The sequence below is a fragment of the Carettochelys insculpta genome, chromosome 1, assembly GCF_033958435.1.
Source record: "Carettochelys insculpta isolate YL-2023 chromosome 1, ASM3395843v1, whole genome shotgun sequence".
In the NCBI taxonomy this organism is placed as follows: domain Eukaryota; kingdom Metazoa; phylum Chordata; order Testudines; family Carettochelyidae; genus Carettochelys; species Carettochelys insculpta.
Genome location: NC_134137.1, coordinates 134,140,940 through 134,164,109, shown reverse-complemented (window position 1 = coordinate 134,164,109; position 23,170 = coordinate 134,140,940). Strand labels below are relative to the sequence as shown.

The 23,170-nt window shown below is 43.5% G+C and overlaps 1 protein-coding gene and 1 long non-coding RNA gene across 5 annotated transcripts in view; one reads left to right on the top strand and one right to left on the bottom strand.

Annotated features, from left to right (window-relative positions):
• The first annotated feature begins 1,722 nt into the window (after positions 1–1,722).
• Positions 1,723–23,039, top strand: LOC142012280 (uncharacterized). The gene is made up of 5 exons (XR_012645299.1): positions 1,723–1,971; positions 5,667–5,873; positions 6,175–14,142; positions 19,381–19,546; positions 22,452–23,039. It is a non-coding gene; the product is annotated as an uncharacterized LOC142012280 (long non-coding RNA).
• JADE3 (jade family PHD finger 3) overlaps positions 10,429–23,170 on the bottom strand; it is a 79,982-nt gene continuing 67,240 nt past the window's right edge. For 3 of the 4 annotated variants that reach the window (XM_074992106.1, XM_074992114.1, XM_074992100.1), the window contains 4 exons: positions 20,419–20,535; positions 18,543–19,016; positions 16,290–16,407; positions 14,136–15,280 (listed from right to left, as the gene is read on the bottom strand). In XM_074992106.1, the coding sequence (XP_074848207.1) occupies positions 14,379–15,280; positions 16,290–16,407; positions 18,543–19,016; positions 20,419–20,535 (1,611 nt within the window). In that variant the 3' untranslated portion in view covers positions 14,136–14,378. Of the gene's footprint in view, positions 10,491–14,135; positions 15,281–16,289; positions 16,408–18,542; positions 19,017–20,418; positions 20,536–23,170 lie in introns of those variants that run through there. The other variant, XM_074992125.1, reaches the window with a different exon arrangement.

Genomic DNA, 23,170 nt, shown 5'->3' with positions numbered 1-23,170 from the left:
CCTGCCACCCTGCACAGCTCCAGCATAACTTCCCTGCCGGTTCACAAGCTGCCCGCCGGCCTGCCCACCCCGCCTGTCTCCAGCGTGACCCCCATGCCAGCTCACAAGCCATCCTCCCACCCCGCACGGCTCCTGTGTGACCCCCCCGCCACCTCACAAGCTTCCCATCCGCCCCGCACAGCTCTGGTGCAACCCCCCGCACCAGCTTACCACCCAGGCACAGGTCTGGTTCCCACTCAACTCCCTGCTCCCTGCAGTCCAGCTCACCACCCACACTCAACTCCACCCTCACCCCCCTGCAGCCCTAACCCACCCCACCCCCCGCCTCCCACAGCCCCAACCCACCACCAGGCTTAACCCTCCCCAACTGCCCCCCCCCACCCCAGGACTTACCTTTCTGCTGCTTCCCCGCCTGCAGGATGGGTTCTGCCAGGGAAAAAACCAGACCCCCAACTTGCGCAAAATCCGGGTTTACACAAGGGTGCGTGGAACAGAACCTTTGCGTACTCTGAGACCTTACTGTAGTGCTTCTTCAGCCTCAGAAGTAGAGTGTTGCCAAGCAAGAAGATCTGCTCCTGCTGATGTAGAAAGTACCGCACAGTAGAGGAGCTCAGGGAGTTGGTGCCAGCTGGTAGGTCAGCACTGCCTTATTGGGGCTCAGCTCCCCACATGCTGCCTGTAGGAGAAGGGAGGTGCCAACGTAGCATGTGGAGTTGGCTGTGGGCGAGAAGGGTTGCTGTGGAGTTGGCTCTGTAGGCGCTCGTTCCGGGGCAGGTGCTAGCCTGACAACAGCATTGCCATAGCTAGGACTTTTCTACTGCAGAGCCTGCTCAGGTGCCACACACAATCTGAACTCTGTCACCATCACCTAGTTCACCTGAGACAGAATGAGCCCACGCTGGAATGGAATGAAATATCCCACTTTGATCACCTCTAAGATCCATTTATCTGAAGTAAGCGGGATGGTCAGTCTGCAGAGGGTAGGTAGATGGAATCTGCAGCCATGGAGATGCCGATGTTGTAAAATGGGGTGATCTCTCTTGATGTCTAGATCAACTCCTCTGAAAGAACAAAGATCTAGGAAAAATCTGTATACGGTACCGGCAGAAGGTAGAACAATGTGATGTTTGGGAGGTTGATTTTAGTTGATGTTCCAGAATGAGAGCTTGAGATTGTTCCTTCTGATCCTGTGGTGTATGTTCTCTAGAATGCATGAACTTGGAATACATGTTAAAATTATACTTTGTACCCAAATTGGAGAGCCACCAAGAATAGCATTTTCTGCATGGGCAATCTAAACATTAGAACTCCCCCAGTGAAAGAAAAGGCAGCATTCCCAACCCCGTTTGGGTTATACCAATTTACAACAATGCCTTTTGGGCTTCATGGGGTGTGCCACCTTATGAACCAGGTATTGGGCCCACACAATGGCTCTGCGGCCTCCCATATAGACAACATTATCATGCACAGCAGGATGTGGGGAGAACACCTGTGCCACTTGGAAAAGGTGCTACGTGCACTGGGAGAAGTCAGATTGATGGCCACCGAGAAGTGCTGTACCTAGGATGTACAGTGGGGAAGAGGAAGGTGCAGCCCGATTGACAAAGTGCAGGCCCTCCGGGACTACCCCAGGCCCATCACGAAGTGCCAGGTACAGCAGTTCCTGGGTCTTAGGGATAAACCACTTGTATATCCCACCACTCTTTCACCCTAGAAGCACTGATGACAGACCTGACCAAGAACCAACAACCCCGAAGAGTGGAGTGCTCAGAGGGATGTGAGGCTGTATTAAAGCACTAAGGGACTAACTAACCCGGGAACCCATCGTCACCAGCTGGACTTCAACAGGCTGTTCGTTCTGCAGACGGACACCTCTGAGACGGGCCTGTGTCCTGTGCTGTCCCAGGAGGGAGATGGCGTGGAGCACCCTATCCTCTACCTAAGCTGCAAGTTGTCCCCCCCTGAGACCAGGTACTCCACAAGAGAAAGGAAGGCATTGTCAGTAAAATGGGCCATCAGAGCCCTCCGCTGTCACCTACTGGGCAACACTTTTACCCTGGTAACAGAACATGCACCACTTAAATGGCTGCAAGCAATGAAAGACTCAAATGCACAAGTTATGTGCTGGTATTTGTGCCTGCAGCCATATGCATTTCAGGTAGCGCGCTGGCTAGGAAAGGCGCACATACATGCTGACTTTTTTCCCACCCCAACCCGGACGAAGTGGGGGAGGAGCAATCTGGGGACTCCCTCTCAAGAGGGAGGTTGTCTTACGGTGTGTACCAACCCCAGACTGAGCAGGGGGGTGACAGCCAGGCCTATTGGATAGAAAAGGCCCCACCCCTGACGCCCTGCTGGGTGTGTTCCAGCTGTAGACCAGGTATAAAGTCTGGGGAAGCCTGGCAGTTGGGACTGGCCAGGAGTGAGGGAAGAGCTCCTGCTGGGGCCTGGGAGCCAAAGCCACCCAGACAGCAGCCGCTGCCACCCAAGGAGCAGCAGTGACAGGGGTGGCAGCCACTGCCAGAGGAGCAGTCACCAGCAGGAGTGGCTGGAGGGAGCACGGCCAGAGCAGAGCTGGCAGACCACACCAGGAGCAGGTTAGGAAGTAGCCCAAGGTGGGGGAACTTGGAAGGTTTCCAGCGAGCTCAGCATGTTGCAGTGAGGATCCCTACTGAGCTGGTGGCTTGGGTCACACACACACCACCACCAACAGGGCCCCAGGCTGGAGCTTGGTGGAGCAGAAGGGCCCAAGCTCTCCTACCCCCACCTCCGTGCAAGCCTAAGGCAGGGAGAACCTAGGTCGCTGAGGCCTGACTGGGCTGTGAGGCCCATGTACTGGAACTGGGCTGCTGAGGCCTAATTGGGCAGTGGAGCCCTCAGGGTAATGCAGGAGCCCTCGGGAGCAAGGAGGTCCAGGAGACCCCACCACAGGAAGCGTCAAGTGTAAGTGCCAATTGGGTTTCAGTCTTGAAATATTGTGGTGGCAGATGTCTGAGCAGTAACAGGGAAGAGGCTGTCATAGAGGTTATGTAACATGGGAAACTCCAATTGCTTCAGCACCAAGAGGTTTGCCAGGGAGAGAAATCTGGAGGTCTGTCATCCAGAAATCTGAGTTTGGACTGGATCCTCGAGAAGGGGTCAGTGAGACAGTGTGCACAATATCAGGCTTGTAGAGGAACTTGTTGCCTTAGAGCTCTCATGCAGGTAAGGGGACAGTACCAGAACACAAGCAGGAGCCCTATGTGCATCACTGTACCAAGAAGCATGAGTTGCTAACAAGATAGACAACACAGTGAGCAATCTATTAGAAAATTTCTTGGCATATTGTTTCTCGTGCAGTACTGTTGCCTTGGTACCAGAATCAGATGGAGCCTCAGATGTAGCTCTTGATGGACATGAGGTCCCCTTAAACTGGGCTTTATGGTGTGCCCAATTCCTCTTCCTTGTGTCCCCGATGGTGGAGAAAGACCCCTTCTCAGAAATCTTGGCCTCTGAAGATGCTGCTGGAGCTGCAACAGCCTAAAATATAATTTTAAACTGTAGAAAGCATGTTGTTTTTATTTTGTTTGTAACCTTTTTCTTTTTTATTCTTAGGATGTCACTTAAATTTGTGTTCTTTATTAAATATATTTGTTTTATTGCAAAATCATCTCAATGCTGCATATTAACGTGTCGGACATCAGCTAAACTAACAGAATGGTGTAAGTAGGGCCTTTTTGGAGGCAGCTAACTTAATTACCGTGAGAGCCCAGTGAGAAGGACTGGTCACTACAGACTCCCTGGGGAACTCAGGAACCAAGATTTACTGATTGGATCTTTGCAGGTAATAGGGTCTCAAGGACTTTGCTGGTGATGTGGGCAGACTGGCGTGGCAAGGACCTGTCTTACTGTTTAAGTTCCAGTCAAGCTCTTCCTTGCTAAGGCAGAGAGGTGTAACAGTGGCTTATGCTTTCCTGGGGGAACCCAGAACCGTTACACTTTCCATGGACCAAAAACAGAGGACTGAAAGCAAAAGAAAGAAAACTATAAATTGCTATAAGAAAGGCAGCGGGAGAAAAGCAGCAGATGCTGCACTTGGCAGAAACGACCCTTCTCACAGGCAGTAGAGACAGTATTTCTATTTGTCATTCACCCTAAAGAAGCCAAGGCCAGAAATACAGTTTTTGAACCCTGGCCACAGTCTCAGACTTCCTGTGGGGAAAATGTCCCTGGCTGAGGAAGAGAATGGGGAAAAATGGTAACTATCCCAGTGCAGTGGTTTGCCCATTGGCCTGTTCAATCCAGTGTTGTGAGTTCAATTCTTGTGGGGGCCATTTAGGGGTTGGGGGCAAATAGATTTAAAAAAAAATCTGTCAGGGGTGTTGCTTGGCCCTGCCAAGAGGGCAGGGGACTGGACTCAATGACCTCTCAAGGTCCCTTCCAGCTCTACTAGATGTGTGTAATTATCCTAAAACTAACTGTATACAATATCTTGCAGCAACGATGCAATCAAAAAGGAGCCAAATAGTGCTCAACCAGTTCTTTCACCACTGCATTATGTTCACCTCCTCCCCATGTTGTGTAACCCAGTGCAGCAGTTGGGGAGTTGGCCTTGTCTGCAAAGATTGGGGTGGGGGAAGCATTGCACACTTCAGCTCTCCACACCATGCCATAGGTTGCCTTCTCCATTGAGTAAGGGTTCCACATTTTCTCTGATCGCATTCTTGTTGCTACCATACCTGTAACGCTTCTTGTTACTCTTCACATCACTTACTAGCTGTAACTCCAACTGCATTTTGAGCGTGCTGATTATATCCCTCCATGCTTGAGCAGTATTTTTATATTTCTCCCTAGTCATCTTTCCAAGTTTCCACTGCTTGTTTAGCTTCCTTTTTGCATTCAAGATCACCAAAGAGTTCTTTGTTGAGCCAAGCTGGCCTCCTGCCATATTTGCAATTTTCTGCATGTTGGGATGGTTTGTCCCTGTGCCCTCAATGAGGCTTCTGTAAAATACAGCTAGATTTCCTGTTCCTGAATTTCCGCTTACAGCTCACCTGTTCTGTGTTCTGTGCCAAGGCATGGGTGTGCAGGATCTGTGTAACTGCATAAACAGAGCAAAAAAGCCCAGACTGGAACACCCATGGTGAAAAATTAGTGATGCTTAGCACTGCCCAGCAGCTAAGCTACCTCCACTGCCTATTGGCTGGTGGTAGCCCTGTTGGCCAACTCCACCCCACCCTCCCAGTGCCTCAGGCCCCTATGAACTGCTGTTTTGTGGCATTCAGGACACTCTGGAAGGGAGGAAGAGTGGGGACAGGGTGTGCTTGGGGCAGTAACAGGCAGGTTGAGGCCAGGTGCTTGGAGGAAGGGGATGAAATGGGGGTGAGGCATGGCCTTGGGGGGGAGGGGTGGACTGGTGGCAGGGCCTGGGTTGGGCGGGTATGTGCATTCCTAGCTTCCCCGCTCTAGAGAGAAGTTGGCACCTGTGTGGGAGCCCTTTGAGAAGTAAAGGCTTGCTGTGTATACCTTGAGCAAATGAGAGGAGGAACATAAGACAAGAAGAGAGTTCAGCTGCCTATGTTAACAGGGGCAGAGCACTGCCTTGTGGGGGATGACTGCTAGCTAGCCATTTGTGATTTCACAGAAGCCCCAGCTGGGTTTTAGCTGCTGTTTCCCTTTTCCTGCAGAATGTGAAACCCACAAATTTGCTGATCATGATGAGGATGGAAATATGGCTTGCAAAAGTTCTTCAATAGGAGATGATTGCACCTGGACACAATCTGGTGTTTCTTTACTCCTTGCGGTTGGGATTTTCATTTAGCTAGCACTGCTTTTCATACTTTTTCTGTAACATGGCTTGTAAACATCAAACCAGGCTATGTTTAGGACATCAGGTAAGCACAAGTTAACAGCTTTTCTATGCTCTACTGAACTACAACACTAGTGCTGTCTCTTTTCTAGCTCCCATAACAGGTATTTTGAACTCTGAACTGTGCTTAGCCAGCACAATAATTTTTCCTGCATCAGGAGCTGTGGTTAAAAAATGCTAATCCAAGACTTTAAATTATGAAAATTAACACATGATGGAATTTACAGGTTCTTTAATGTTAAATTCAAACATTAAATGGATAAATGAAAAGAATAAGTTGCTTTAAACTAAGATTCACCACTAAGGACTTTTTTTTTTTAAAATAGGATGACCATATTTCCCTATGCCAAATACAGGACACTTGGTAAAACTGCTTGGACTTCAGTGATGGAAATCAATCAGACCTCTGCAGCACAAACATTCAAAATAACATTGTTTACTGAGCACCTGTTAAAAAGACATGCTACATTTTTATAACTAATAGGTAAGAATTAAAAATATATATTTTACCTGAAGTTAGCCCAAAGTTTATAATGGAGACTGATATGTGCTCATGGTTTCTAATGCAAAAGCTTTCTTCTTGTCTTGCAGTGAGGTGTATATAACATTACAAAGTCAGCATTTACCAACTGTAACCATGTACATGCTGTGGGGAGCTGGGAACAGGGCTGCTGCCCCACAGGTGTGGCTCCCAGCTGCCCCAATTCACAGGGAACTGGGAATGAGGCTGTAGCCCCACGCCACAGGGCTGTAGCCCTGCCATGGGGGTGGGGCTCCCCAGCTGCCCCAAAGTAGGGGTCCCCAGCTCCATGGGTAGCTGCCCTGCACCACAGCAAGGATGGGGGCTACTTCTCCACAGGGGTCTCCCTGGCTAGAGGGGCAGCAGCTCCAAAGAGGGGCACTAGGTCCCCTTAAAATGTGAAACAAGGAGCAAGTAGGGGACACACACTACCCTCCCACCGGCCTCATGGTATGGCTGGGCCCCAATCACCCTCTCCTGCACCTGTCTGCACACTTGGCCTGTCAGTGCATGCTGGTACCTGGTATCTGCAACTGTGGCTGTGCTGACTTGGGGAAAAGCAGCTCTGCAGGGGACATGAATAGGGAACAATTAATCCTTTTGTTAAAATAATTTGGGACCCCTTCCTGATGCCTGAAATACTGGGTCATTTTGATGAAAACAGGACAGATGGTCACCTTACTTCAAAAGCACAGAGGAGCATATGGAGGATAGATCCACTCTCTGAGATTTTGCATCGGCACTTGTGTGTTCTGAAGTTTTCTTTCATGCTCACCGCTGCTGCTTTAAACTCAGATTCACCACCAAGGATTTTTGCTTATAGATGCTGAGAGGGGAGCAGGGACAGTTGAGACAAGCTGCCAGTTTGCTACAAGGGGGGCTTGGTTTGCCTTGTTGAGAAGGAAATCTCAGTGTGGGCTATAAGTGGCATGGTTTTAAGCAATTTGCCCAGGACTGGCTCTCTCAGCTGTGCCCAGAACCCGTCATAGTACATGCACACACAGTTCTGTGAAATATGGAACACACGCTGCTGCATGCCGACAGCTCGGATGAGCTGGACTACTGAACATCAGACTTTGTCTCAATCATGACAGCACAAGTTCTCTCACCTTCTGCTTAATGGAAAGCCTCCTAATTCCTTTAAACCACCCCCCTTCATCAATTCTGAACACTCTCCACCTGAGCTATTGCAGTGTGGAATTTGGAGGTGGCAGGCCTGGAGTTTGGCTGAAGATCCAGATTTGCTTGCGCCAGCCCTAGCAGAGTTAAATACTGTCTGCGCTTCCTCAAGGCAATACTCAGTTGTAAGACCCTACAGCTCATGTTTGAAAAGTTGGAGCAGTGTGCCTGTTTCACATGTAATTCTTCCTCCCCAGGAAACAGCTTAGTTTTAAGAGTCATATTAGTTTAATGCTGTTGCCTCCATTAATAGTAGTCCAGTCTGAAGAATTTGCCCATCAGTTACTTTTTTTCTAAAGTAGAATATTAACTTGTAGAGCCGTTAGATTCAATGTAGGTACTATACTATCAGCACTAAGGTCAGGTTGCTACAGAGCAGAAATCAGCATGGCCAAAAAGATGCATTTATCTGACACAATGGTTCTCAGCATGAGCACTGAAGCAGGTGCTTTATGATCAAACTTAGGTTAGTAACTGGCACATAGCTCAAAGAGATCAAATTTCTACAAGTCTCTTTGATTTTCCATTTACTAATCTATCTAAATCACATTTCAACATAACTTTTCCTACAGACAGTCTGTCCTGAACAATATATACCCATTTTACAAAAAGCCTTCCAGAAAGAGCTAAAACCATTCAGCTGCAGTAACAAAGGCTTGTGCCAGCTGGCAAACTTGATGCTGCATCCAAATGAAGTTCATATTTCTGACATGTCCCCACCCGTTTTAACAGGATAAACCACCTTAGGGGTGTGGAGCACCAGGCTCTCTCTCCTTGACAGAGCCAGCGTAGCAGCACTAACCCCTGCTCAGCTTGGGCTGTATCTCATGAGCAGACTGCTGGTATGGGTGCAGTTGCTAGCCCAGCTCCATAAACAGATGGGTCCTGCTCTAGGGCAGCAAAAGCCAGGCTTTGGGTGGGTGAGGCTGCCTGCTGGAAAAGGGGTACTTATGCAAAACACAGGGTTAAGAAGTCCACTCAAGTGACCAGAGGAGTGAGCAAAAAGGAGAAGTCACCAACACAGGGTGGTGAGGGAGTTAAGAGATGGTATGGGAAAGCCAGATAGAGAATATTAATGAGGTAAAGGCAGAAAACAGAGAAAAAAAAAAAACAACCAAAAAGGGGAAAAATGCTTTGTGGGGTCTGGATGTTAGGGATGGTTTCTATCAGTAAAATTTGTTGTATGCAGTATCATTAAATTAGTGAATGTGAAACAAATGGAGTAGGAAAGAGAGTGTTGCTTTGTTGTGGGATTTCCTCTTCCCTTGCTGGTTTTCTTTTGGGAATCAAACAAGGAGATTCTCAACACTTCAAAAAATCAGCTGAGTAACCTTAACCACCAATTGGCTGGAAAAGCCAGTTGAGTTGTCCTAATTTAATCCTCAACTACCCCCACATGGCATCTGAAGAAAGCAGTCTGGTGCCAGTCAGGACCAGAAAAAAAAAAAACAGACCATTTCTTGGGGAGGGGAGCAAGTCAAAGGTTGGAGGCTGCTAGATGTCTGCTTCCAGAAGTAGAGACTTTAAAGCTGTGTGCGCTTGGGTCAAAGTCCTGGAAGACTGGAGTTGGAAAACCCCAGCTAGGGAACGTGAATTGTGACTGTGGGGGAGAGGCAGGGACTGGAAGAGCTGGAATATTTCGGTATAATTCTTGTTCTCTCTCATTAGCACAACGCAACAGCACCATGTGTGTGTGAACAAGTGCCCACCCTCCATTTACATTTTTCCCCCCATAGTTAAAGTTGTACCCAATCAGGCAAAAATCTGGTCGCCTGGCACAGGGAAGGAGGAACACAATGTCCTCTGTAAGCTGAGCGCTTGAGTGGCCACCCTGGAGAGATTCAAATACTAAGCAAAGGATTAGCAGAGCATCCAGTGTCCACAGCAGGCAGGATGCATTTCTAATGGTGCTGCACACTTGCACCTGCCTTAGTGCACATGACTATTCTGCACATGGATGGGAAAAATAGAGAGAACACTTAACACAGGTATTAGGAAGCTGCCTGTAAATTTATCTGGATGGCCAACAACAAAAATAGGGCTGTCAAGCCATTAAGTTTTCTGATCACGTGATTTTAAAAAAATTAATCATGCATAATCACGCTGTTAAATAGTAGAATACCATTTATTTAAATATTCTGGATGTTTTCTGCATTTTCAAATGCATGGATTTCAGTTACATCACAGAATACAAAGTGTACACTGCTCGCTTGCTATTTATTTTTATTACAAATATTTGCACTGTAAAAAAACAAAAGTAGTAAGTGAACTAAAAAACATTTACTACAGTGCTCTCTAAGAAGAGTTGAATATACAAATGTAGAATTACATACAAAAAACCTGCAGTTAAAAATAATGTAAAATTTTAGTACCTACAAGTCCACTCAGTCCTATTTCTTGTTCAGCCAATTGCCCAAACAAGTTTAACTTTTGCAGGAGATAATGCTGCCTACTTCTTGTTTACAGCATCACTTGAAAGTGACAACACGTGTTTGCGTGGCACTGATGTAGTCAGCATTGCAAGATATTTACATGCCAGATATAGAAAGGATTCATGTCTCCTGACACTTTTACCACCATTCCAGAGGACATGTATTCATGCTGATGATGGATTCTGCTTGGCAATAATCCATATCAGTGTAGACCAATGCATGTTCATTATCATCTGAGTCAGAAGCCAGCAAAAGAATGTTGGATTTTCTTCTTTGTTTTGGTTCTGTAGTTTCCACATCACAGTGTTGCTCTTTTAAGGCTTCTGAAAGGATGCTCCACATTTGGTCCCTCTCAGATTTTGGAAAGCATGTCAGATACTTGAACCTTAGGTTGAGTGCTGTAGCTATAGTTGTAGAAATTTCACATTGGCATCTTTTTTTGATTTTTGTCAAATTTGCTCTGAAAGTGTTCTTAAACGAAGATATGCTGGGTCGTCATCATCCACTAATGCTGTAACATGAAGCATATGGCAAAATGCAAGTAAAATAAAGGAGACGAACAATTCTCACAAATTTAAATTTTATAAAACATGCATCAGCAGCATGGAAGCACATCCACTAGAATGATGGCTGAAGCAGAAAGGGGCATATGAATCTTTGGCACATCGAAATCATCTTGCAAAGCCAACTATAACAGAGCCACAAAAATGTCTGTTCTCACTTTAAGGTGACACTAATTAAGAAGGGGCAGCATTATCTTCCATAAACAAACACTTATGAGGGAGTTGCATTCCTCATAACCCTTGTGTAACTCAAATTTTGTTTAAGTTGGGGGGTGGTGACACCTCCCTCCTCTTCTGAGCCCCGGGAGCTTGGCACAGCAACAGCACCTAGTCAGTTTCCCAGCTCCCTGCTGCTTGTGGGAGCTGGGAAACTGACCAGCAGCTCCTGCACCTGGCTCCCTGGGGCTGAAGGGCTACCTCCACCCTTCTCCCTGCAGTGGCATCCCTATGGCCTCCCCCAGCTCGGAGACACCATGCCCCACCAGGTTCCCATCCTGCTTGGGGAAGCAGGTGGCTGGAGCCCAGGGATTTTGACATTTGTGTTAATATGATTAAACACATGTCGAAATCACAAAGCCAGGGTTTACTGTATTGTTTTGCTTTTGAGTGCAAGGACACTTTCACAAGAAATTGCACTATAGTACTTGTATAAGGGAACCTGAAAAATACTATTTATCATTTTTCCAGTGCAAACATTTTTAATCAAATACAGTGCAATGTACACTATATATCGTGTTGTAACTGAAACCAATATATTTGAAAATGTAGAAAAATACCCAAAAAATATTAAAATTTTCAATTGGTATTCTACTTTAACAGTGTGACTAATCCCCATTAATTTATTTAGTCATGATTTTTCTTGAGTTAATTGTATGAGTTAACTTCAATTGGCAGCTTAGTTAAAACAGTGTTGAATTCCAACTTGTTAAAATGCTTCAGAGTATGCAAAAAATATTAATTCACACTTGACAGGTGTGGAATCACTTCAGTTCAACTGGCTTGTTTAGCAACCTACCATATAAAAAGAGCAATGGATAACCAAGATAGTAAGTGGACAGCATGCATGGCCCTCCATCTCAGTGGCCCACAAGATTGTTGCAACCAAGATAGTTCTTGTAAAATGCACTTGCATTCCTACAATTTGAAGGAGTGCTGATTGATCTGTACCAGTGCTTTCACTGGATACAGAGAAAGCACATAGCTCCAACTCACAGCATGTGCAGTCAGTATGCACTTTACTTCATGAGCTCGTGTGTGCGCGTGCTAGTGAGAGAAACTAATACCAGTTAGAAAGAAAAAAAAAAGGAAAGCAGCAGAATCTGACAACCCTGCATGTGAACAATGGTAAGCAAAATGTCTTGTGGGACGCATGTGGCCCACAGACCTCAGGTTTCCCACCAAGGAATAAAAGATGAAGTCCTGAATAAATCACAACAAATTAAAATACTGTTAGTTTCATAATTTAATAAAAAAGTACTTGTAAAAAAGGGACTTCTGAAAAAGACAGTCCATCTTGGAAAACTGTGTGTGTGTGTGTGTGTGTGTGTGTGTGTGTGTGTGTGTGTGTGTGTGTGTGTGTGTGTGTGTGTGTGTGTAAATATATATGAACAAAATGCAAAAAACAAAATTAACAAATAAGGTTAAGAGGTAATACTTCAAACAGTTAGCCACCAAACACACAGTAAAACTAGCAAGTACACTTTGGGGACTATATTTAAGAACTACAATACCCAAGGGCTCCTTCATGTATGCATTAAAATAATTTTAAAAACAGCAAAACTATTGCCCACACTGGAAAGAGTTACATCCCCAAAAGCAGCAAAAACTTGAATTTTTGCTGAAGCACCATTTCCCCTCATAGTTTTCATATGCCACCAGGCACGAAACAGGATTGCTCTGCTGGCCTCCAAGATAAATATTCCCAAGATAAACTCCCCACAATTTTGTGGCCAGAAAAAGGATTAATAATAAATATTGAAGGAGAGCTAAAAGTCAGAGCTAGACTACAAATGAGTGGATATTTGTTTACTCAATCTGCATGACCCATGGCTTAGGAACAAAAAGTACATCCCATTAAAATAAAACATATGGAAGCCTAAAAATGGCACTTCATATTTACACTGAAAAATTTGAAGATACAATCTCTAGAAAAACAAATTACACAAATATACAGAAAATCAAGAAGGGAAAGAAAATTAAGGATTCATGAAGCAAAGAGCACATAACTGCAAAATTACTCTTTTTATTTCACTACTGAAGTGTTCGCTAGCCCCTGACCTGTAACTATTGTGAGAAAGATTTCAAAGTTTAATCGTTTAAAGGATTTTGTTGTAGTTTCCTGAACTAAGAGCAATAAAATAAATTAAGGATGTGAAAAAAAATTAAGCTGTCATTTGTGAACAGCTGAACATCTTTATATTCGGAGTTTTTCCCTTTGGATGAAAGTCACCCCAAGCAAAGGAGGCTATAATGCAGTACCTGCTTTCTATTTCAGCCCTTGATGTGGGATAGTGGGCTTTGCCAATTTAGGACATTCAATGTACAATAGAATTACTCATGGGTAACAGAATTTAAAAAAGGAGAAATCTGATTTTATTCAAACAAACTGTATGCAGCAAAGAATAAAATGGGACTTTAGTTTTGGAAATGGGAGCTTATTAGAGGTGGCTAAGCAGCTTAATGTAGTCATATGTCTTACATATGCTTCCAGATTTATCTAGCAATTAAAAATGTGCTTCAAATAATGAGTGGCTAAATTTTTTCAAACCTATGATTCTAAAGTTAAACTCCTAAAAAAAACCCTATTTAGTCAACTAGGTTTGGAAATTTTGGCGTATATAAAAAAGGTCAGACAAAATGATTTTTAATTCAAGCTTATTTTTAACATACCAGGTATAAATGCCTCCATATGTGAAATCTTGTGTTTCAAGAGGAACCTAGCATCATCAATGATTGCCCAAAATGTAAGTGTCAAATAGCGTTTTTCTCTGAAGTAGTACATCTACTGTTGTAAACACTATCCACAAATTTAATCATCTGTAACTTGTTAGCTGGGTAAAATATTTACAAGTGCATCCCACAACAAGCAACTATGTACAAAGATAAAAAACTGAAGTACTAGAAGTTGAATATTTACAAAATAAAGTGAATTACTGTCAAGAGAAACACAACCTTTAGCTGGAGCAACGTATGGAGGCACATCTAGAGATCAGTGAGTTTGGCATTTGGCAGCATTTGTGATTCTTGCTTCTACCCTACAGAGAGGGTTTACAAGCATCACTGGAGTCTAAACTTTCTGCAGAACAGAATGTCCGTCCATTCAGTAGTCACCGAGACCACAAACCAACAGAGAACTTAAGCATGTGCTTTAATTTAGAGTACTCCCACTAGAAATCAATGGAAATATTCATGTGCTTGAAGTTTTAAGCACATGCTTAAGTTTTTGCTGATCAGGTGCATACTGCAGGTGCAACAGGAATGATGATTCATTGTCTGCTTATTATTCTTTTACAGCTTGTTACAGAGCAAGGCCGGGACTCCTTTAATACTCCTCCAGCAGCACAACACCGACATTGTTAACAATGCCTTATACAAAAGCAGGTAAGAAAGGCAGCAGCTTCTGGAGTTATGTGAAGGTTAATTGCTTATACGCTCTCAGCTGTTAACCTTGTCTATCCCTTTAAAAATCACAAGCCAATTCATTACTGAAAACTACTTTGTTTTTCACTGCACTTCTTAATGTAGGTCCTGCCCATTTTTCTGAAACCCTCTGATGCCTAAGTTTGCACTGATACACTGCATTATGCAAAGGTTGAGTTACCCTTTGGGGTTTATAATCACCTTTGTACTGAACTGTGAGAAATTATTGTTTTTTTGTTTCTATTGTGACACTCTCTACCAAAGTCCTTACTTTGACTTTCTTTCTCTGAGCTGCTTCTCCTTAATCTGACTTGTTCTTTATTCTCATCACTTTCAGCTTCAGAGTCACTTAGCTCTAAATCAGGGCAATACCCATCATTGTCCTGGTATGGAGCTCCTCCTGTCTGGTATTCCAGAGTCTGCTTGCTCCACAACCGTTCTTTTGTTGAAAGCCTTCTGGTTGGCTTTTCACAGCACCTCAGATCTTCTGTGGTCCTCACCAAGCTGTTGGTGGCCTCTTTAAAGGACCGACTGAAATGTTCTATTGTAGATTTTCTAAAGTTGCTTTGACCAGCCAAATGAGCAGTAAGCACAGATTCTTGTTCATATGGTGTCTGGCTGGACCTGTCTCTCTGAGTTATATCTCCAGCTCTGCCCATTAAGCCATTGGACTTGGCTAGTCTCGAGTTCTCTTGCTGCATTTTCCCATTCCCAATGGAAGACTGTCCATGCAATGCAGCTTGAAGTGCTAATGGTTTACCAGACGACTGCCCACGATGAAACTCTGCTGACTGCGCTGGCCCAGAATCTTTCGTTTCATTCCTAGTCTTGCCAATTCCTACCAACAGCCCATTACTTCGGCAGTCATGCTGATACCTTGAATATGATTTTGCTTTAATTTCAAATGACTCGTTTGACATCTGCATACTCCTTTTGTTGTAAACACTGGTGTTGTCACCATGAGAAAGGGTTCTATTGCCAGGTTTCAGTGAGTTATTTTTGCAGTCACCCAGTGCTGACTTGGGCATTTTTAATTTCAAGGTGATTCTGGGAGGTGGGTAGAACAGAGTGTTCTCCAGTGCCCTTGTCAGAGAGTGCCCTGAGAGAGAAAACAGAAAGGGTGTGTTGAAAAGGTGGTCATCTTAATCAGTAGCTTTCTTGCCTATAAAAAGTGCGTACACATTAAGGAGCATTTTCAATTAACCTAATAATTACTACGAGATGCATTTTAGGTATGAACTCAAAATTAAATTGTTCCAAAGCACCCAACAGAGTTTGTGAATATTTTACATTTCTATTATGTAAGAATACCTTTCTTCAACTATAGCGTAAAGTTGTGTGTTTTATAAATTTAAACATTTTCACCCAATATACTACAGACTTTATTACAAATATAAACAGCCCCCCCCCGTATTCAGTTAAAAATAAAACACGGGAGTACATATTCTCCCTTATTCCCCCAGTCTTGTTTCAGGATCTTCAGTAGTTAAAAAAGAGACACAAAAAACTCTTTTTGGAACATTATGGAGTTCTAAGACAGCAACTATCAATTTTTATCATCAAACCATTTTGTGGGTTGGACATACAGGACTAGCCTCTGAGAAATTTGTTTGCAATATTTCATGACATATGAAAGGAGACATAATAGCGTGAATTTCTGTGAATCATTCTCCCTATCTCTATAATTACCAACCATGAGTTAGCACCTTTCCTTGAACATGGGAGAAACACAACTAGTGATGTGCAATATGTAGCTGCTGTGGGAAGAGTGGGAATACAGAACATAACCAAGAGAAAATCCCACAACCTACCTGATGCAGATACCAGAAATACAGCTGTGGTGCCTGCATGCTACAGCAATTTGTATCTCACCTGTATATGGCACCACATAAACATCTAGGATAGGATGGAATACCAAAGTATGACTCCAGAGAAGATGAAAATGCCATGTATGTGCTGCTAACTAACAAAATGGGTGAGAGAATGCATACTCTCAAGAACTCATTAAAACATACATTTACAGTTTTGAAAATGCTAAGTGACATGAGCCAGACATATCCACAGTCCAAAATTTTTAGCAGCTATAGTTTGTTATACATATAGATTACCTGCAGCAATCTCCTGATTAATGAGCTGGACTTGCAAATTGAAGACTTGTTCGTGTATTTTACTGTGGGACAGTTTTAATTTCTCTCTTCTGCTCACCATGTAGCAGAGATTCCTTACCTACAGAAAAGGACAAGAGATTTTAGAATTCTCTCTTTTAAAAATGGCCAGGAATTTAACATTAAAATTACAATTCTCAAACAAAAAACATACTGACACATGTAAAGCCCTATAATGTGCCATTTCCATGGTCAATGTTATAGGATAACATGTGATTATAAATGAAGAACTTTCAATTGCAAAGATTTAAAAAAACCATTAAAAGATGCTAAAAGCAATCTGCAAATCAGTTGGTCAAATTCACATCTGTATTAGCAAAATGAATAAATAAGCAAGTTAAGACGACATCAGAGATTTTAGAATTCAATTTTTTATTCTTGAATCCCATATCTCATAGCCAATTCAGATTACCAGCTGGTACATCATACCAGTAAATTAATGCATTTTACAAAACCAGACAATACTTTAGTTTCCTAGCATGCTAACTGTGCTGTTAAGAGAAACAAACATACTGACATGGGGACTTCATGAGTTTTTAAATAAGATTCAAGTTAAAAAAGATGACACCTCCCCTTTCCCCACATCAGTCTGACTATTAGGCCACAGCTCAAATTGCTGAAATACAACAAAATGATCTACAGGTCACTTTTGAAATGGATTCTCTTAATGCACACGCTATTTCACCAATTTTGAATTTTTAGTTGGGTGATCACCATTAAAGACTATTTCAGGAGTTATAGCCTTCTGCTTTCTTTCACGCCTTTAAGTTAATAGCAATATTTCCACCCAACCTAACAGTAGCATGATCAGGTGCTAAATCTCTTGCTGGAGTCAAAAATTCTGAGGAACACAGACAGCCATAGGGTCTATTGAATAATATTCGATCAGTGTTTCCCATGGCATACAATTAGACTTGTTCAAAAATCAGAATTTGTCCTAACAAATTCCAATTTTTTAAATCCCAAAATGACACAAAAAGTTGAAACATCCTCTAAAAATCACCAGTAAATTCAGAAAATTTCTAATTCTCATTTCATACATTTCAAAAGGTCAACGTGTTACAATTTTTTTTTTTGAAGGAAAATTATTCAAAGCATGTTTGAACCTCCTTAATCTGGGTGTCTAACCCAGGAACACTTATGTTTCAGACCCCTGCATGGCTAGAGTGCCAGTGTGGGCTCCCTGACATGGAGTGGAGGTGCTGAGCCTCACAGACAGGCTGCAGGCAAGTCGCAGGCTGGATCTGACCCATGTACTTTGCTTAGCAAGGGGAGGGGGAAAGCAGCTCTATACTGCCACTCCCCACTGCACTGCTGTTCCTCCAACCAGAGGAGAGGACGTGCTCGTCTGGATGCTTCCCTCACTGCTTCCGTAGGCATCAATTTGTGGCCAATGGTATCCAGGGAGGGGGGCAGTGCCTTGGAGCAGACACACACGTGTGCCCCCAAGAAGCAGGGTGCCAGGTAAGCACCCACCCCCATCTTCCTCACACACCACCACGTAATCCCAGTAAGGCTATTGCTACACTGTGGTTGCTATTTTGGGATACAACCTCATGGCTAAACACTGTGCTCGAAATAGCACTGCTATTTCAACTGCGCTATTGTTTCTGCTGCCTCTCATCATGAGTGGGGTAGCGAAAGCTCCAAAATAAGTTAGCTCAAAGTAACTTGTGTAATGTGTTGTGCAAATTGTGTAAGTTATTTCGAGTTACAGCTACAGTGTATCCATAGCCTGACAGTTTTATTACAAAACATTAAGTATTCATCCTATATAATGTCATACATGTGCAGTACTCTAAAATAGTTTGTACCTACAAAACCTTTAGTAATAGACTTTGTTTACCCTTCATTATGGTGAATGCCGATGGTCTGGAAAATTCCATAATTTGGCACAGCCTATTTTCCAAGGTTGCCAGATTAAAGAAATTCAAGTGTACTGCTGTAATCAATGTCACAATTGTTTCTGGTTGAAGTCTACACTTAGTTCTTAGACTGATGTCAAGAGACATTTAAAAACAAGATGGACATAAAATATTCAGATTTCCTAAAGAATAAAAGTTGAAAAAGCATAACAAAAGATTTTAAACACTGGTTTAAGGCAAGAACCTAACTCACTTATAAGTACGCAGTAGTAGTAGTAGTAGTAGTAGTAGTAATAAAAAAAACACAACAACTATGGCATCGATATCTTACCCTCTCTAGATCCTGTCTCAAATGCATGAACATCCTCATGCGAGTATGAATGCTATCTTCTTTTGGCTGTATCAAGCCATTTTCTTCATCCTCCTTGGGAGGAAACAATGGTTTATTAAGATTGCTTTTCCGCTTCAATTTCCAGTAATTATAAATGAAGTCCACAGCAATTTTAGGAAGGCCCAGTTCTGCTGCAACATCTTCCACTTTAACTAATGAGTAGAAATCCTCCTCCAGCTCTCTCAGTTTCTGAGCACGTAAGCTAGTTTTCTCACTCTCTGTTTGCTTCTGGTCTGCCATGCTCTTGGGGTTCTCATCAACATCAGGCACCAAATTCTGCTTGTTTTTGCTATGCTTTAGGCAGTACGATTTGAACTTGACCTCATCCCCATCGTCCAAAATGGCCTTCATCTCTAGGCTATGCTCAAAGGCACAGGTGACATGAAAGGCAGTGATGCAGCTTTTCACAGAGCACTATGAGTGAAACACTAGAGTCAGCCAATAGCAGCAACAAAAGGAGAAAGGACCAAGGAATGCTTATGTTATAAAAAACACCCACCATGTTAAATATACTTTTCCACGTTATGCTTAAAACCTTTAAAGAACCTTAAGTACTCCTCAGCTGAAAAACTTAACAGTAAGTTTCAGCTTAAAACAAGTCAATTCTACCACATTAAAATCCCATTAAAAATAGAAACTGCAATTTAATCTTAAGTAGGACAATTTAAACTTAAGACTATATTTCATACATCATATATCTTGAGTAGGTAACAAAACCAAATTGGAGAGGAACTGGGTCATCTGGCTAATACTGGTATTTTCTACTCTGCATTCACAGAACTGTACCTATATTTACACACACTTTCAAAAGGAATGCAAGCATGGAACTTATTTTCTGCTGTAAGATGTTAAGCTGGGGACACTTCTGTCCATCTCTGAAAACCATCTGACAGTTAAACAGCCCATAGCTTTGCTCAAAGGCAGTGCTTTGTTTTGACTAAGAGGTGAGCTCAGGTTTTTTTTTGGGTGTTTTTTTTTTTGGTTGAGTCCACGTTAGAGATTCATGTCCATACATGCCCCCTCTTTCTAAGGGGCAGATCAGGAGGGTGGGCCTGGTACTCAAGGGATCACATACAGAGGGTACCCTTCTCCTCCCTACACCAGGGAGCTGAACAAGGCCACACTGGAAGTCTGAGGTCAGCCAGGGAGTAGGGAAGGCTGCTTCTGGTGAATACTAACCCAGCCTGCTTCTGACCCTGCAGGCCCTACAACATGGCCCCCATTCACCTCCCTGAACAGGTTCTCTCTGGCAGAGGAAAGGCTCTATGCCCCCAGGACCACTCTCCCTCTACTAAGGCTGAGGCACTGCAGGGCAGTGAAGTGCTTGTCTGGAGGCCTTTCCCCCACTGTTTCCATTGGCTGCAATTTGTGGCCAATGGAGCCAGTCCAGGCCCAGCAAGGTTAGTACTCACTGGATGCAGCCTCCAACTACACTGCCAGCCTCCTCAAGACAGGAGGGTAACTACCAGTTGACAGCTGCTGCAACAGTGGAAGAGCAAGATGGACAAGGGAAACTGGTCTGAGTAGCTGAGGGAGAATGCACAGAGCTCTGTCCACTTACTCTGTCAGACAGAGCACACGCTGCTGATCTCAGCCCAATCAGGTCCTCGTGGCCCCCCTCCCCTAACATTCTGAAAATCTCTGCTCTAGCTCAAAAGCTTCATAATACCCAAGACTGTTTAATGAGCTATTGCTAAGAGCACAGCTGCTGCTGCATTTAAGAATGGCCCCTGCCATTATGAAGAGCTATGAAGATGAAACATTCATATTCTGTTTTTTGTGCTCAGACAGAAGCCACTGCAGAACTGGTACATACCTGAATGCAAGCACCAGTTTTAAGTTTGCATAAGCTACAAACTAAAGCCCATCGACTTGGTGGAATGTGAGACACTTTTGTGATTGGTTCCATCCTTTCTGGGCAAGCAATGCTAACCTGCAAACAAAAATAGTGGAGGAAAAACCGATGAAGACAATTCAAAATACAAGTTACCTTTTAGTAAATTAAGAAAAAACAGCTCATTGAGTTCATATTTCCAAGTAAAATCAAACTACACTGTTACAGCATCTGGTAAACTGGCAAAGAAACCTGAGAAGCAGTAATGGAAAGTGGAAGCTTGACAAGTCCCGAGGAATGCACACAGATCATGATTCAGTATTCATCACGATTCACCTTTCCATCACCCCAATTTTGCATTCAATCCCTTCTCACTACAATTATGTCAATCTAGATTCCTGCACATTACTGAAATTCCTGATTTACAGCCAGAAATCTATTTAAGGAGATTGACAGTAAAGCTCATTTTATAAAGGTTTTAATTTTCTTTCATTAATATGTTTAGGATACTTTGAAAGATAAAACATTATTACACTGTGATTCTGAATTAGTAAGGGTACTTTAGCATAGGCTAAATTCTTTTTAACCAAGATAATACAAAAATACTCAGAAAATTACATCATCATGAAATTAAAAATTACTAACTAGTGGTCTGAAAAAACCCACACCCTACACATATTGATTTTAATATTTTCTGGTTTCTAAATAATTGTTGTGCTACAATGCAACTTTGTGCAACGAGATAAAGTATACAGCAACTATTAAAAGATATTGAACAGAGAGCAAAGAAATTCCCATCTCTCAAAAATAGTTGCTCCGTAACTAGACCCAGGATACATATTATTTTATCAAAAAACAAGTCATATGTGCAAGGTGCATCTGTTGGGAACACCTAGCAGCAGAGAGCAGATTGCAGGGCTGAGGGGGAGAACATCTGGACCCGCATGCGTCGACAGAAAAATATTAAGTGGGTGGGGTTGAGTGCCTCCCTGCATATGAAGGAGAGACTCAGGTCAGGTGTAACAAGCAGTCCAGTGGCACCTATGAGACTAAAAAATTGATGGGGATGTGAGCAGGCAAAACCCAGTTGCTCAGATGAAGAAGAGTCCAGCACTGCATCCTGGGCTTGGAGGCACCGAGCTTTGTGAAGCAGGTTCTGCCTTGAACCAGAACAGAAACAAGTAGTCCTGTGGCACCTTATAGACTAGCAGATATTTTGGAGCATAAGCTTTCATGAGCAAATCTTATGAAGTGGGTCTTCGCCCATGGAAGCTTATGCTCCAAAATATCTGTTAGTCTATAAGGTGCCACAGGACTTCTTGCTGTTTTTTGAAGACACAGACTAACACGGCTACCCCTTTCATACAGAACAGAAATCTGACAACTAAAAAGACAAGATGCTAATGTTCCTTAATCGTTCCCATTCTTAATCAATTCCTTTACTTTGCCAGACTGGTGTAAAGGTGCCTTATTGTAAAAAGGACAGTAACTGAATCCTCAGCTAGGAAGGTCTATAAGCTTTCTGGCTTTTGTTCCTGTGCAGCAAAAGCAAAATAGGACTGACTACAGCTCAGGCTCTATTCTACTTTTATTAAAATACAAGACAATGATTAGCAAAACCGTCCAACTTTCTTGTGTGAAAATCTATGCAATTTAGAGCATCACTCCACTTTACAGAGCACCAACCACCAAAATAAAACTCAGGATTGTAACTTAAATGCAGGGTCTTGGTTACTGCAGTGGGGTTGGGTAGTGAAGGGTAAGGGGTTAAAGCAGCCTGGAAGGAGCCGGTGAAGACCCAGCCAAAGAGGGATTGGCTCCTAACAAGCCCATCAAAAGGCAGCTTGTTGGGACAGCCCAGATAGAAGTAGTTGCTCAGCAAACCAGAGGGAAGTTGAGCCTTGACTAACATGGAAGAAGCACCTTGGACAGAGCCACGTGGGGCAGTCTCAGGGGAGCAGAAAGAGGCAAGTGCTAATCTAACATCTGCTATTTTGTGGCCCCTATTACAAAAGGCCAGGAAGATGCAAGCGTCACAGGGAAGTGACCCAGGAAACACTGGCAGACATGGTGAGCGACGGAGGGCAGAACATGCTGCCAACAGAGGGTTCCCGGGCTGGGACCCAGAATAGTGGGTGGGCCTGAGTCCCCCTCTTCTTCTGCATTTTGACACATTGGAGCAGGGCCAATATAGACTGTAGCTTACCCTGAGGCAAGGGACAAGACTCTGGGGCTGCAGTTGGTCAAGGAGACAGGTGCTTGGACTGAGGACTGCTGAAACACCCTCCCCCTGCCACATCCCTCGACGCTCCCTACCCGCACCCCGAAAGGGACAGAAGAGTGGTGGATGCTGCCAGAGGGCAATGTCCTAAAAGGAGATGGAGACCAAGGAAGTGATGCAGCTTTCTGGAGGAGGAGGTTGGAGACAGGAGAGTGGACAATGGGCAAGACACTGACCAGAGGGCAATGCCCTGCTGACAAACTGAGCTAATTCCTTGGTGAGCCCAACCAAGCATTTACAACAACTTTCCTGCGTTTAAGAAATTCTGAACAGTTATTGTGATTATTTTTCCCGTACAAGAGTTTAAATAAATTACCTAATTAAGTGGAACTGGTGTGATTATATTATATTTTGACAAACAAAATATGCAGGATTTTGGATTTTTGGCATGGAATTCCCCCAAGAGTAAGCAGTGCTTCCTTGTAAGTCAGTCAGATGCTTATAATATAGCTA